The 13,334-nt window shown below is 44.5% G+C and overlaps 1 protein-coding gene across 1 annotated transcript; it reads right to left on the minus strand.

Moving 5' to 3' along the window:
* Nucleotides 1-12,645: 12,645 nt before the first annotated feature.
* On the minus strand, nucleotides 12,646-13,074 carry LOC130974726 (uncharacterized). Its single transcript, XM_057899582.1, has one exon. The coding sequence runs from the start codon at nucleotides 13,072-13,074 to the stop codon at nucleotides 12,646-12,648; it is 429 nt and encodes a 142-aa protein (XP_057755565.1).
* Nucleotides 13,075-13,334: the final 260 nt, after the last annotated feature.

Here is a 13,334-nt window from a genome sequence, read left to right on the forward strand (position 1 = left end):
TTAATATGTCAATTGCCACCCCTACTAATAGCAAAAATAGCGACTGCTATTTCATAACCTTATTTTTTTGTTGGTCTCAAATTAGTCACTAATGCTAGGTAGCGACCGATTTATTGACGAAAATTTTAAGTCTAGTTTTATGTTAGTTGTTAATCGGTTGCTGATCGTAACATTAACAATTGATTTAGCAATCAAGTTTTTCCAAAAGTTCTCTTAAGCCTAACTTTTTATTTTGTTGGTTGTTAAATTAGTTGCTACTTTCTATTTAATGACAAATTTAGAGACTGTTCGGTACCTGGCGATCTCGGGTACTCGACGGGTCGGGTGGTGATGAGAAGGTAAGTGGGTGAGACCCTGAGCTGACGTGGAGAAAAGACCAAGGTGTGAGTTGGAGACGCCGGAGGAGGTGTGACGGGGGGTGGCCACCTGCAAGGACACTCCGATAATCAAGTTAGTATCCGTACGAGTTGGCAACCTAATTAGGTAAGACGATGTATACCTTGGGAGGAGTGCTGACCTCTCCTCTTATATACTGTGCTGGGCGGGCCCAAAGATGACCTAGCCTATTGGCCGGGGTGCCTGTGAGCTGCCCCCATCCACGTGGAAGCATCAGGTCGTTTCGGACATCGGGTCGGTGCTTCGGGCGTTGCCCCGAGGAGGCCGACTCGATCGATTTGCTAGACATGGTGCGCTGGGTTGTGTCGATGGCGAAAGGCGAACGTCACCCGGATCGGGTACCAGTAACCGACCCGTTGGATTTCCCTTGTGGGGAATAGTTTGGGGCCTGGGTTAGGGATGGTGTCCCGACCCGTCGGCTAGATGGGCTAGACTTGTGATGGTCCGTAACAGTGCCCCAACGTGCTGGCCTTGAGGTTTGGAACTCGTGGCTAGGCGCGTTTGTCCTATTCGCCGAGGCGGGGTGTGTTCCTCTTCTCGGGAGTTAGTTGATGGCGTTTTGTGTTTCTCACGCGTAGTTACCTCGTCTTTGACGCCGCCTCCTTGGCTTCTGCGCGGGGCATTAAACGCCCAATCTTTTCATAATTTAAAATTTGTGAGAAATGACAGATTTGCCCTTGCCTTTTGGCGCTTCTTCAATGGTTACATTCTTCGTTCCTTTTTATTTTTTGCAAACTCCTCATTTCTTCACTTTCCTTTTCTCCTTCCCCAATTTTCTCGAACTGCTGCTGCTTCCATTTTCATTCCTGCTCTCGCTATTGCTTTGCTCTTTTGGATTTCTCCTTCATCTTTCCCAGACTCTGCGTTTCCCCGGTACGTTGTTACGTTTTCCTTTTTTTCTTCCTTTTTCTGGTTTGTGTTGTTCTTCTTTGTGCATTTTATGCATGCTTGGGTTTCCTGCTTGTTCTTGTTGCTTTTTCTTTTAGAGGGGCGCCGCTGGGTTTTCCTGGGGTTTCGTTTTAGGTTCTGGGATGGTGTTGGGTTAGCGTAGAGGGTGATTTAAGGAGTTTTTAGTTTTGTTTTTGCTGCTTTAAGGGTTCCCGACCTCCCGTTCTGACTGAGTGGTGCCCCCGCTGTAGGTATGGCCGAGTGCCTTGTTCTTCCAAATCAGGCTCAGCGACCGCTAGCCGACTTCGTTGATCATTATGCTTGGGTTTCTTCCAACGTGAGGGACACCCTTTCCAATGTCACTAAGGAGGGCCTTCAGGATTTGCGCCAGGCAGGGCTCTTATGTGGGGGTGGTCTCGAGGAGGCATTTTACCAAGCTTATGTTCCTACAGCTCAGGAGCGTGTCTGTCAGAAGAAGTTGGCAGCTCCACGAGTTGCCGACTGGCTGTGGGTTTATAACCCCATGTTCACGATTTTGAGGGTTCGTTTGCCCTTCTCCCCTTTCGTCATGGGTTTGTTGAATCGTTGTGATGTTGCTCCATCACAATTGCACCCAAATAACTGGGCTGTCATCGGATGCTTCGAGATGGTTTGTGAATATCTGGAGCTTTCGACTTCTGTAAATGTTTTCCTCTACCTCTTTCTTCTCACGAACCCTTCTCGCCAGGGGAAGGCGAAAAAGGGATATATGTCCTTTAGGGCCCAACAAGGTCGTAGGATTTTTGGCCTTTTTGAGGATTCCTACCATGGCTTCAAGTCTACTTTTTTCAAGGTTAGGCCTATTGAAGGTCATCAACCCTTCTGGCTTACTGCCAAGGGGGAAAGGTGGATCCCGACTTTCTGGAGCTTCGGGGCGGGATCCGATTATTTGATAAAAATTTCTTACGATTGGTTGAGTTCGGAAGATCATAACATCGCTGACATCTTGTTGGCAATTTTTGGTGAGAGAAATATTAACCCTCGTATGGTTATGGGGGACCGGGAGGCCGGTCGATCATATGTTGGTGAGTCTTTCATTTTTTGTATTTTTAGCACTTTGCTCTTCTTTTACTTATACCTTTGTCTTTTTGCTTGTAGTTTCCATGGCTGGTGGGAAGAAAACCCTGGCTGACCTGATGAGCCTCATCCAAGGGGATGACGAAGGTGGTGACGATTCCTCGGTGACTTCTTCGGCAAGTCAGGACCAGGGGGATGTCGGAGAAGGTAGCAGTCGGGTTGATGGGGCCGACCAAGGTCAGTCGGAGAGGGTTGAGGTCCCTCTTGAGAACATCTCGGGGAACCCGAGTGTGGAAGCAGAAGTTTCCTTTGATGAGGAGGATCTGGGGTTTGGTGATGACTTGAAGGTCGTCAGCAACCCTAAGAAAAGGAAACGTGATTCCAGGAAGACGCTTTCGGTTATGGAGAAAAACTTCGATGCTGGTGGTTTTATTAAATCCCAGTTACTCCCTGGCATCGACGAGTTTTTCCGTGATGCCGATCTTTCTAGGCAGGTGAGGTGGATCTATCACAGCCTTCTTCGAGCAGCAACTATTGCCAAGAAGGTGGAGCCTGTCTTGGGAAATTATCATGCTATGGAAGTGAAGCTTCGGGACTCCCAAAAAGACCTGATAGACTCAAGGTCTCGGGAGGAGTTTTTGAAGACAAAGTTATCTGAGCTAGAGAAGAAGGCTAAGAAATATGCCGAAGAGGCCAATAGGTTGGTGGAGCTGGACGTCGCCTTGATGAAGGACTTAAATGCTTCTCGTGGTGAGACTGCTACAGCTAAAAAGAAGGTTGAGGAGTTGGAGGAAAAGCTGAAGTTGGTGGAAAGCTTGGCAGAGGCCACTCGTCAGGAGATGGTTGCTGATGAGCGGATAATTTATACGCTTTTTGGCACTATTTTTAGTATGTTTTTAGTACATTTTAGTTAGTTTTTAGTATGTTTTTATTAGTTTTTATTTAAAATTCACTTTTCTGGGCTTTACTATGAGTTTGTGTATTTTTCTGTGATTTCAGGTAATTTCTGGCTGAAATTGAGGGACCTGAGCAAAAATCAGATTCAGAGGCTGAAAAAGGACTGCAGATGCTGTTGGATTCTGACCTCCCTGCACTCGAAGTGGATTTTATGGAGCTACAGAAGCCCAATTGGCGCGCTCTCAATTGCGTTGGAAAGTAGACATCCTGGGCTTTCCAACAATATATAATAGTTTATACTTTTCCTGAGATTTGATGGCCCAAACCGGCGTTGCAAATCAGCTTCAGAATTCCCGGCGTTTAACGCCGGAACTGGCACAAAAATTGGAGTTAAACGCCCAAACTGGCACAAAAGCTGGCGTTTAACTCCAGGAAAAGTCTCTACACATGAAAGCTTCAATGCTCAGCCCAAGCACACACCAAGTGGACCCCGGAAGTGGATTTTTACGTCATTTACTCATTTCTGTATATCCTAGGTTACTAGTTCACTATTAATAGGACCTTTTGACATTGTATCTTTATCTCATGACACTTTACACCTTTCATACTGTACCTTCTACGGCATGAGTCTCTAAACCCTATAGTTGGGGGTGAGGAGCTCTGTTGTGTCTTGATGGATTAATTCAATTACTACTGTTTTTCATTCAATCACGCTTGCTTCCATTCTAAGGTATCACTTGCTCCTCAACTTGATGAATGTGATGATCCGTGACACTCATCATTGTTCTCACCTATGAATGTGTGCCTGACAACCACCTCCGTTCTACTTTAGATTTAGTGGATATCTCTTGGATTCTTTAACCAGAATCTTCGTGGTATAAGCTAGAATATATTGGTGGCCATTCTTGAGAATCCGGAAGGTCTAAACCTTGTCTGTGGTATCCTGAGTAGGATTCAGGGATTGAATGACTGTGACGAGCTTCAAACTCGCGATTGTGGGGCGTTAGTGACAGACGCAAAAGAATCACTGGATTCTATTCCGACATGATCGAGAACCGACAGATGAATAGCCGTACTGTGACAGAGCACGTTGAACATTTTCACTGAGAGGATGTGAGGTAGCCATTGACAACGGTGAAACCCTACATACAACTTGCCATGGAAGGAGCCTTGCATGCATGAAGAAGAAGACAGTAGGAAAGCAGAGATTCAGAAGATAGAGCATCTCCAAAACCTCAACCTGTTCTCCATTAGTGCAAAACAAGTATTTATTTCATGTTCTTTTACTTTTCACAATTAAACCTGAGAATTATTGATATCCTGACTAAGAGTTACAAGATAACCATAGCTTGCTTCAAGCCGACAATCTCCGTGGGATCGACCCTTACTCACGTAAGGTATTACTTGGACGACCCAGTGCACTTGCTGGTTAGTTGTGCAGAATTGCAAAAGTGTGATTGCAATTTCGTGCACCAGTTGCCTTGAAAAAGAAGAAGAATAAGGAACTTGCAAAGGGGGCCTGGGAGGCCGTGAAGCTGATCGAAGAAGGGATCAAGCTCAAGGTGGCTGTGCTGGCTCCCGATCTCGATCTTTCCCAAGTTGGAGCTCTCAAGACTGTTGAGGGTGTAAAGATTAATGATATCCTGAAGCCCTAAAGTGGACGTCTTTCTTTGTCTTTTGTTTTTTCTGACTTTTACTTTGTAATTTTTGCCTTTTGTTTTTGGGTATGTTTAGGCATTTTTGTTTGTAATGAACACTTTAGCTTTCATTTCAATCAAGTTGTTTTCATTAGTGATTGTTCGCTTGCTCTGGCCGTCGTGGCTTTGCTTATTTTATTGCTTTCATTTATCCGGGCCGTCGTGGCCTTTTTGGTCTACCGCTTTTATTGTATTTACTGCTTTTTGTTACTTGCTGATTGTTTTAAGCTTTTAGGTCCCTTTGGTTCTCGGGGTGATCAGTCCCGAATTTCCGTTAGGTCGATCGTTCGTCATTTGTGCCATTATGTCGTTTTATCGTAAATCTTGCAAAGAACAAAGTTTATTATATATATGCATGTGTGAAACTTTAAAACAAAGGGGCAATGTGATACATAAATAAAGGAATAAAATTAAAGGAACTAAATTGGATGTGGCCGTGTTGTCAAGCCGTCAGGTCGCTTCCCCATACGAGTAGAACCTTTTTAGGTTTGCCATGTTTCATGTCCTCGGCACCTCGCTTCCATCCAATTTTTCTAGCTTGTATGCGCCTTTGCCGAGGACTTCTTTCACCCTGTAAGGTGCTTCCCAATTTGCAGCTAAGTTGCCTTCTCCTGGGGTTGGTGGTCCTATGTCGTTACGTCATAAGACCAAGTCGCCTTCCCCAAGGCTTCTCTTCAGCACTTTACCGTTGTATCTTAGGGCTTTCTTTTGTTTGATTGCTGTTTCTATCAAGTGTGCCATTTGTCTTGTTTCATCAATCAAGTCTTTCTTGACTGCCTCGTTTCCTGCCCTAAGGAGTAATCTTGGGCTCGGTTCCCCTATCTCGACTGGGATGACTGCGTCGACCCTGTGTGTGAGTCGGAAGGGCGTCTCGCCAGTAGATGACTGGGGGGAGGTTCTGTAGGACCATAAGACTGAGGCCAGGTCATCTGCCCATGAACCCTTCTTGTCTTCAAGTCATTTCTTTAGCCCCTTTAAGATGACTTTGTTGGCTGCTTCCACCTGCCCATTGCTTTGAGGGTGTTTGATGATCGGACTCTTGTGTGGTCTAGAATTTCACAAATAAACTCTCGTTGCAAGTATAGCTTCTAAAATAACAAGAATCCTTTCATACAAAAAATTAGTTGTCACAAGTAACAAACCTTAAAAATAATAACCGAAGTATTCAAACATCGGGTCGTCTCTCAAGGAATTGCAGGGAAGTGTTCTTATTATTGGTTATGAGTTTTCTGGAAAATTTGGAGTTTGGGCAATGGGCACAAAATGATTATAAATTAAAGCAATAAAAATTAACAACAGATTTTATGTAATTAAATTAAAAAGCCTTGACTAGGAGAAGATTGTTCGGAAGTTCTATCCTTGTTGAATTTTCCAAGATTAATAATAATAGGTTGTTGTTTCTACTTAGTTGTCCCTCAACGAATGAAGGAAAGTCAAGTTGAGAGCCTACTTCTATTCACAAGTCCTAATCCTCTTCCTTGGAAAGGATTAGCGTTAGCAACTAGAGAGCTGGCCAACAATTTTCAATTATTATTTAACTCTTGAGTCTTCCAACTCAAGGGTCTCCAAATATTAATCTAACTCCAAAGTCAAGTTAAAGCCTACTCCATTCACTTGGATGCCATTTACATGATAAAAGGAATTAAATTGAGATAATCAAGCAAATAAAGAAATTAAATAGAAAAATACTCTTTGCATTAATAATTAAACAAAAGAAGAAAATAAACTGATGTAATAGAATAAAAGTAGAAGAACACTAAATTAAAGGAACATTGAACCTGGAATTGGGAAAAAATAAACCTAAAACTAAGAGAAATCCTAAATCCTAAAACCTAGAGAGAGGAGCCTCTCTCTCTAGAAACTACATCTAAAACCTAAAATTGTGAATAATGAGTTGTTAATCTGAATGATTTCCCCACTTTGCAGCCTCTAATCTGTGTTTTTTGGGCCAAAAAGGGGATCAAAAACAGTCCAGAAATTGCCTCCAGCGATTTCTGATACGTCCAGCACGTGGCTCTATCACGCATACGCGTCACCCACGCATATGCGTCACTTGTCTACAGAACAATCCACGCGTACGCGTGCTTCACGCGTGTGTGTTGCCTAACAGCAAGGAAACTATGGAAAACTATATATCGTAGCGAAGCCCCAGATGTTATCTTTCCAACGCAACTAAAATCGTCTCATTTGGACCTCTGTAGCTCAAGTTATGGTCGATTGAGTGTAAAGAGGTCAGGGCTGACAGCTTTGCAGTTCCTTCCGTTTCTTGTATTCCTTCCACTTTTGCATGCTTCCTTTCCATCCTCTAAGCCATTCTTGTCCTGTAATCTCTGAAAACACTTAACACACATATCAAGGCATCGAATGGTAATAAGAAATGATTAAAATTAGCTAAATTAAGACTAAAGAAACATGTTTCTGATCATAGCACAAAATCAGGAAGGAAAATGTAAAACATGCGATTTCTATGAATAAGTGTGAGAATAGTGGATAAAAATCCACTCAATTAAGAGCACAAGATGTACCACGAAATAGTGGTGCATCAGTGTTCGACCGAAGAGAACTTTTGCTTTATTCATAATCCTGAAAGGAATTCCTTGAATTTTTTATCGGTGAATTGTGTCCCATTATCCGATATGACGGATTCTGGGATTCCAAATCTTATGACTACTTGCCTCCACATGAATTTCTGGTAATTTGCTAAAGATATGCTTGCTAGTGATTCTGCTTCTACCCATTTGGTGTAGTAATCTATGGCTACTATCAAGTATTTTACTTGTCCTGGCCCAGGTGGGAATGGTCCCAAGAGGTCGACTCCCCACTGGGTGAAAGGTCGGGGCGCCATCATCAGGCTGAGTTCTTTAGGTGGAGTTTTGTGGAAGTTAGTGTTTTCTTGGCATTTTTTGCATTTCTTGACAAACTCTTAGGAGTTCGACATCATTGTGGGCCAGTAATATCTTGCTCGGATAATCTTCCTTGTCAATGACCTTCCTCCGATATGGTGACCACAACACCTCTCATGGACTTCGCTCAAGACGTAGTCCATTTGGTCGGGGCGTAGGCACTTGAGCAAGGGTTGGTGGAGCCCTCATTTGTACAACTGCCCTTGTATGTTCACATACTTGGGAGCTTCCCTCCTGGTTGCTTGTGCTTCTTTTTTGTCTGGGGGCATTTCGTCGTGTTCCAGGTATCGGAAGATGGGGTCTATCCAAGAGGGGGGCTTGGGGTCTGGGTTGCACATAGGATGACTGTTGGTTTCATTGCCAGCCCTTGGAATAGAGATCTATTTCCTGTTTCAGGTTTGGTGCTTGCTAGCTTGGAGAGAAGATCTGCTCGGGCGTTCCTTTCCCTGAAGATATGCTGGACTACGACTTTCTCGAAGCTCTTGCATAATTCTTTTACCCTTTCTAGATACTTTTGCAGTAGTTTGTCCCTGGCCTGGTAGTTGCCCTGCTAACTTCTATTCTCGATGCTCCAACTTCTTTAGCAAGGATTAGCCCTCCTATTAGTGCCTCATATTCTACTTGGTTGTTTTAGACTGGAAAATCGAACCTGATTGACTACTCATAAGCTACCCCTGCCAAGCTCTCGAGGATGATCTCGGCCCCTCCGAATGTTTGGTTAGATGCTCTGTCAACGTGGAGCTTCCACCGTGTGTTCGGTATCTCGGGCGCTTCTCCTGCCACTTCTACCAAGAAATCTGCCATTGCCTGGGCTTTGATTGCCTGTCTGGGCTCGTACTGCAAGTCATATTGGGATAGTTCTACTGCTCATGCCATCATTCTCCCCGCGAGGTTGGGTTTCTGGAGGACTCGCCGAATCACCTGGTCAGTTCTTAGGATGATCTTATGCCCTTGGAAGTATTGTTTGAGCCTTCTCGACAAGGTTAATAAGGCATAGGCCAATTTTTCTAGCTTGGTATATTTTAACTCTGCTCCTTGGAGCACTTTGCTGATGAAGTATACTGGGCTCTGAGTCTTGTCTTCTTCTCAGACAAGGACTACCGCCATGGCCTGTGTGGTCACCGCTAGGTACAGGTAGAGGGGTTATCCTTCTTTGGGTTTGTTGAGCACGGGTGGTTCTGAGAGTACCTTTTTGAAATGGTTGAATGCTTCTTTGCATGCTGGGGTCCATTCGAAAGTGATTCATTTCTTTATTAGGTTAAAAAATAGGAGGACCTTCTCACCCGAGACTTTGAGAAATCGGGATAGAGCCGTGAGCTTCCCGGTTAGTCACTGCACGTCTTTGACGCATCCTGGACTTGTCATTTTGAGGATGGCTTCACACTTGTCTGGGTTAGCCTCTTCCCCCTTTGCGTTATCATGAATCCTAGAACTTTCCCGGCCTCCATGGCAAACGCACACTTGAGTGGATTGAGCCTCATGTTGAATTTCCTTAGTGCTTTGAAGACATTTTGGAGGTCGTCCATAAGGCTGCTTGGTTTTGTCCTTTTTACTAGGATGTCGTCGACGTAGACCTCTACCATCTTGTCGATGAGGTCATGGAAAACCTTGCTCATCAGTCTTTGGTAGGTGGCCCCTACGTTCTTTAATCCAAATGACATTACTTTGTAGCAATAAGTGCCTCCTGGTGTTATGAACGCTGTCTTTTCCTGATCAGGTCGGTGCATCGGGATCTGATTATAGCCGGAGTATGCATCCATAAAGCTGAGAAAATGATATCCTGCTGCCGAGTCTACCAGAGCGTCGATGTTGGGGAGGGAAAAAGAGTCTTTGGGACATGCCTTGTTCAAGTCAGAGTAGTCGACACACACTCTCCATTTTCCACTAGCTTTTTTTACTAGGACGACATTGGATAGCCATGTCGAGTATTCAAGCTCTCTGATGAACCCTGCTTCAATTAGCCCAGCTGTTTGTTTGGCGACCTCATTGGCCCTTTCTTGGAACATTTTTGTTCGCCGTTGTGCTACTGGTTTTGCGTCTGGTTTGACGGCTAGTCGGTAGGATATGACCTCGGGATCCAAGCCCGGCATGTCTGATGGCGTCCATGCGAAGAGGTCGCCATTTGCCCTTATAACTTCCATAAGGGGGCCTTTGAGTTCATGGGGCAAATTTTTGTTTACGAAGGTAAACTGTCCTGCCGACTTCCCTATCTGGAACTTTTCCATGTCCCCTTCTGGCTCTGGCCTTGGCTTGTCTTCCATCCTTACATCTAGATCGGCCAAGAACACGCCGGCCGCCTTCTTGGATTCCTTCCTTAGGGAGAGACTGGCCTTATCGCATGCGACCGCTGATGCGTAAGCATCTTTCTTATCTTTTCCTAATGAATTTGCATTTAAATTGTTGAGTTTAATCAAGAATTAATTATCTTTTAGCCACTATGGATGCTACTTTGAGTCTCGTGAAATTTTGTTTAATTTAGGTAGTATTCGGCTGAATTTGATAGAGAGGAAGCTTGCACAAATGGAAGGAACACAAGAATTAAAGGAGATGATCAGCGAGGAGCGACGTGCGCGTACCTGACGCGTGCGCATGATTTAGAGATTTGTGCAGCGACGCGTGCACATATCTGACGTGTACGCATGACATGCGCCACGTGCAGAAAACACAGAAAACACTGGAGGTGATTTCTGGGCCCCATTTTGGCACTCAAGTAAGGCACAGCTCTCTGCCAAGTTAGGCACGGATCCAGTGAAGCCAAGTGATCCCCACGTTACAAGGCGCAGAAGATTTAATTAATTTTAATTTAAATTTAAATTTTAAATTAGGAAAATATATTATTTCAATTTTAGAAATTAGATTTTAAATTAATTAGGATTAGATATAAAAGATAATATTATTCTATTCCAAAGGTGGGGATTCGATTCCACCACATTCCGCACTTTTACAGTTTACCTGAATCCTTATTTTCTCTCTGAACCATGAGCAATTAAACCTCTGCTATTAAGGTTAGGAGCTCTGTCTATTGTATGGATTGATACTATTATTTTTCTATTTTAATTTATGTTTTGATTTATATTTCAATAATTGTTTTTATTCTCTATCTTATGAATTTGGATGGAACGAAAGTATGACCTTCTTTCTAATTGAGTTCTTGTATAACTTGGAAAACTCTTTACTTGAACAACAGCTTGAAAATATATTCTTCTAAATTCTAATTATCTGGACTTAACGAGATACGTGACATATAATCCTCTTATATTTGGATAATTAGGATTTTTGTGGCATAATAACTAGAATTGAACTTCACGCCCTAATTGGAATTAATTGACCAAAGAATTGGCAGTTGATGAATTTTTGAGGATACTAGAAAGGTCTAAGGAATTAGGGTCTAGTCACATATAGTTTGCCATGAATTAAATCTTGCATGGTTAAAATAAATTAATAAGAAAAGTCAATCCGGAAAATAGATAACTCTGAAGCCTTAACTAGCTTCTTCATATTGTTTTCACCTCAATTTACTGCTTGCTTTATGATTCTCTAGATTACTGTTTAATATTTTTGAACACTCAAACACTATTTTCTGTTTGTCTGACTAAGCTAATCACTCAATTATTGTTGCTTGATCCATGAATCCTCGTGGGATCGATCCTCACTCACCTGAGGTATTACTTGGTACGACCCGGTGCACTTGCCGGTTAGTTTGTGGTTAGAAATTCCGCACCAACCGCCGCTTCCAAGTCTCCTCTAACGAAGCCGACCGTTCCTTTGTCTGTCATGAACTTCATTGTTAGGAATTTGGTGCATATCACAGCTGAAAATTCGTTGATGGTTTTTCTTCCTAAAATGATGTTGTAGGCCGTAGAGTCTCTGAGGACTACGAAGTCCGCCATTACCGACCTTCTAGCGTCACCAGCTCCAAGGCAGATTGGGAGTGAGATCGTCCTGTCTGACTTTATGTAGTTGTCGCCTAGCCCCATGACAACGTGTTGGTGAGTCTTAAGGTCGGACTCCCTGAGTCCCATGGCGTCAAACACGTTCCTGAATAGGATGTTGGAGTCAGCTCCAGTATCGACGAGAATTTGCCTGACAATCCCAGTTCCAACCATTACCGTGATCACGATGGGAGGGTTCTCAGGGAGGTCATGAAACCACTGGTCTTCTGGGCCGAAGGATATCATGGGAGGTCCTCCGTTTGGGGTGGCGGGACCTCCCGTCGAAATAGAGAGAATCCGGGTATCCTTCTTTGCTGCTGACTTAGATTGGGGGGGTATCGTGTCCGACCATGACGTTAACCACAAAAGTTGGGGATTGTCAGTGGCCCCTATGGTTTCTTGTCTCGCTTTGACGGTCTTGCTTCGATCTTCTTCTGAGCGCTCCTGTTCTTGTCTTCTTGGATCTCAGATAATTCGGGAGAACTCATTCAACTTTCCTTCCCGGATGACCTGTTCTAAGGCATCTTTGAGGTCGAAACAGTCTTGGGTCTTGTGCCCGAAACCCTTGTGATAGTCACAGTAGAGGCTTTTGTTGCCTCCCATTCTCTCTTTCAACGGCCTAGGTCTGGATAGGATTCCGTTGTCCGCAATTTGCTGGTAAACTTCCACTGTGGGTGCCGTGAGTGGCGTGTAGTTTGTGAACCTTCCCACCCGTGGAGGTTGTTTGTGCTGTTTGGCTGGGGTTCCGTCCCTGGGGGCCTCCATGTATCTATCGACCTGGGTGACCTGCCGAGCTGAAGGGTTAGGGAGCTGCCGCTTATTTGCTGCTACAATGTGACTTACATCCTCATCATTGATGTATACCTTGGCCACGCTTTAAATCTCCTGCATAGTCCACACAGGCTTAGTTGTGAGATGCTTCTTAAAGTCCTCATTTAGCAGGCCATTTGTTAGGCAAAGACTAGCGACTGAGTCCGTGAGGTCGTCAATTTCCAAGCATTCGTTGTTCAACCTGTCCAGAAACTTTCTGGTCAGTTCCCCGGGTTTCTGGGTGACCCCTAGCAAGTTAATCAGGTGTTTTGCCTTGGCTATGCGTGTTGTGAACCGAGCCAGAAAGCTTTGGGAGATGTCCGCGAAAGTCGTAATGGACCCTTGTGGGAGGGCGTTGAACCATCGAATCGCTGGGCCGGCCAGCGTTATAGGGAATGCTCGGCATCTGACCGCGTCGCCTACTCCTTCCAAGTTCATTCTTGCTTCGAAAGCTATGAGGTGCTCCTGGGGATCCTTGGTCCCGTCGTACCTCATGTCTGTTGGCTTGTAAAAATTTTTCGGAAGCCGGACCTTGAGGATCGAGCGGTGGAAAGGGGTGGCCCCATGATTAATGGTTCTTGTTGTATCTTGGCTTTCCCTCTTTGGGATTCCCCGCGGGCCTCGGACCTGCCTTGGTGAGGTCGAGAGATCGCCTGTGTGTGTGCCTCATCGAGCTTTGTTGATCTCCTTTCTCGGCTCTCTAGTCTTCGGGAAGGAAAGCGGGTGCGGGTGCGAGATCGGCTGGCGTCGCCGCA

The sequence above is a fragment of the Arachis stenosperma genome, chromosome 4 (assembly GCF_014773155.1).
Source record: "Arachis stenosperma cultivar V10309 chromosome 4, arast.V10309.gnm1.PFL2, whole genome shotgun sequence".
In the NCBI taxonomy this organism is placed as follows: Eukaryota; Viridiplantae; Streptophyta; class Magnoliopsida; order Fabales; family Fabaceae; genus Arachis; species Arachis stenosperma.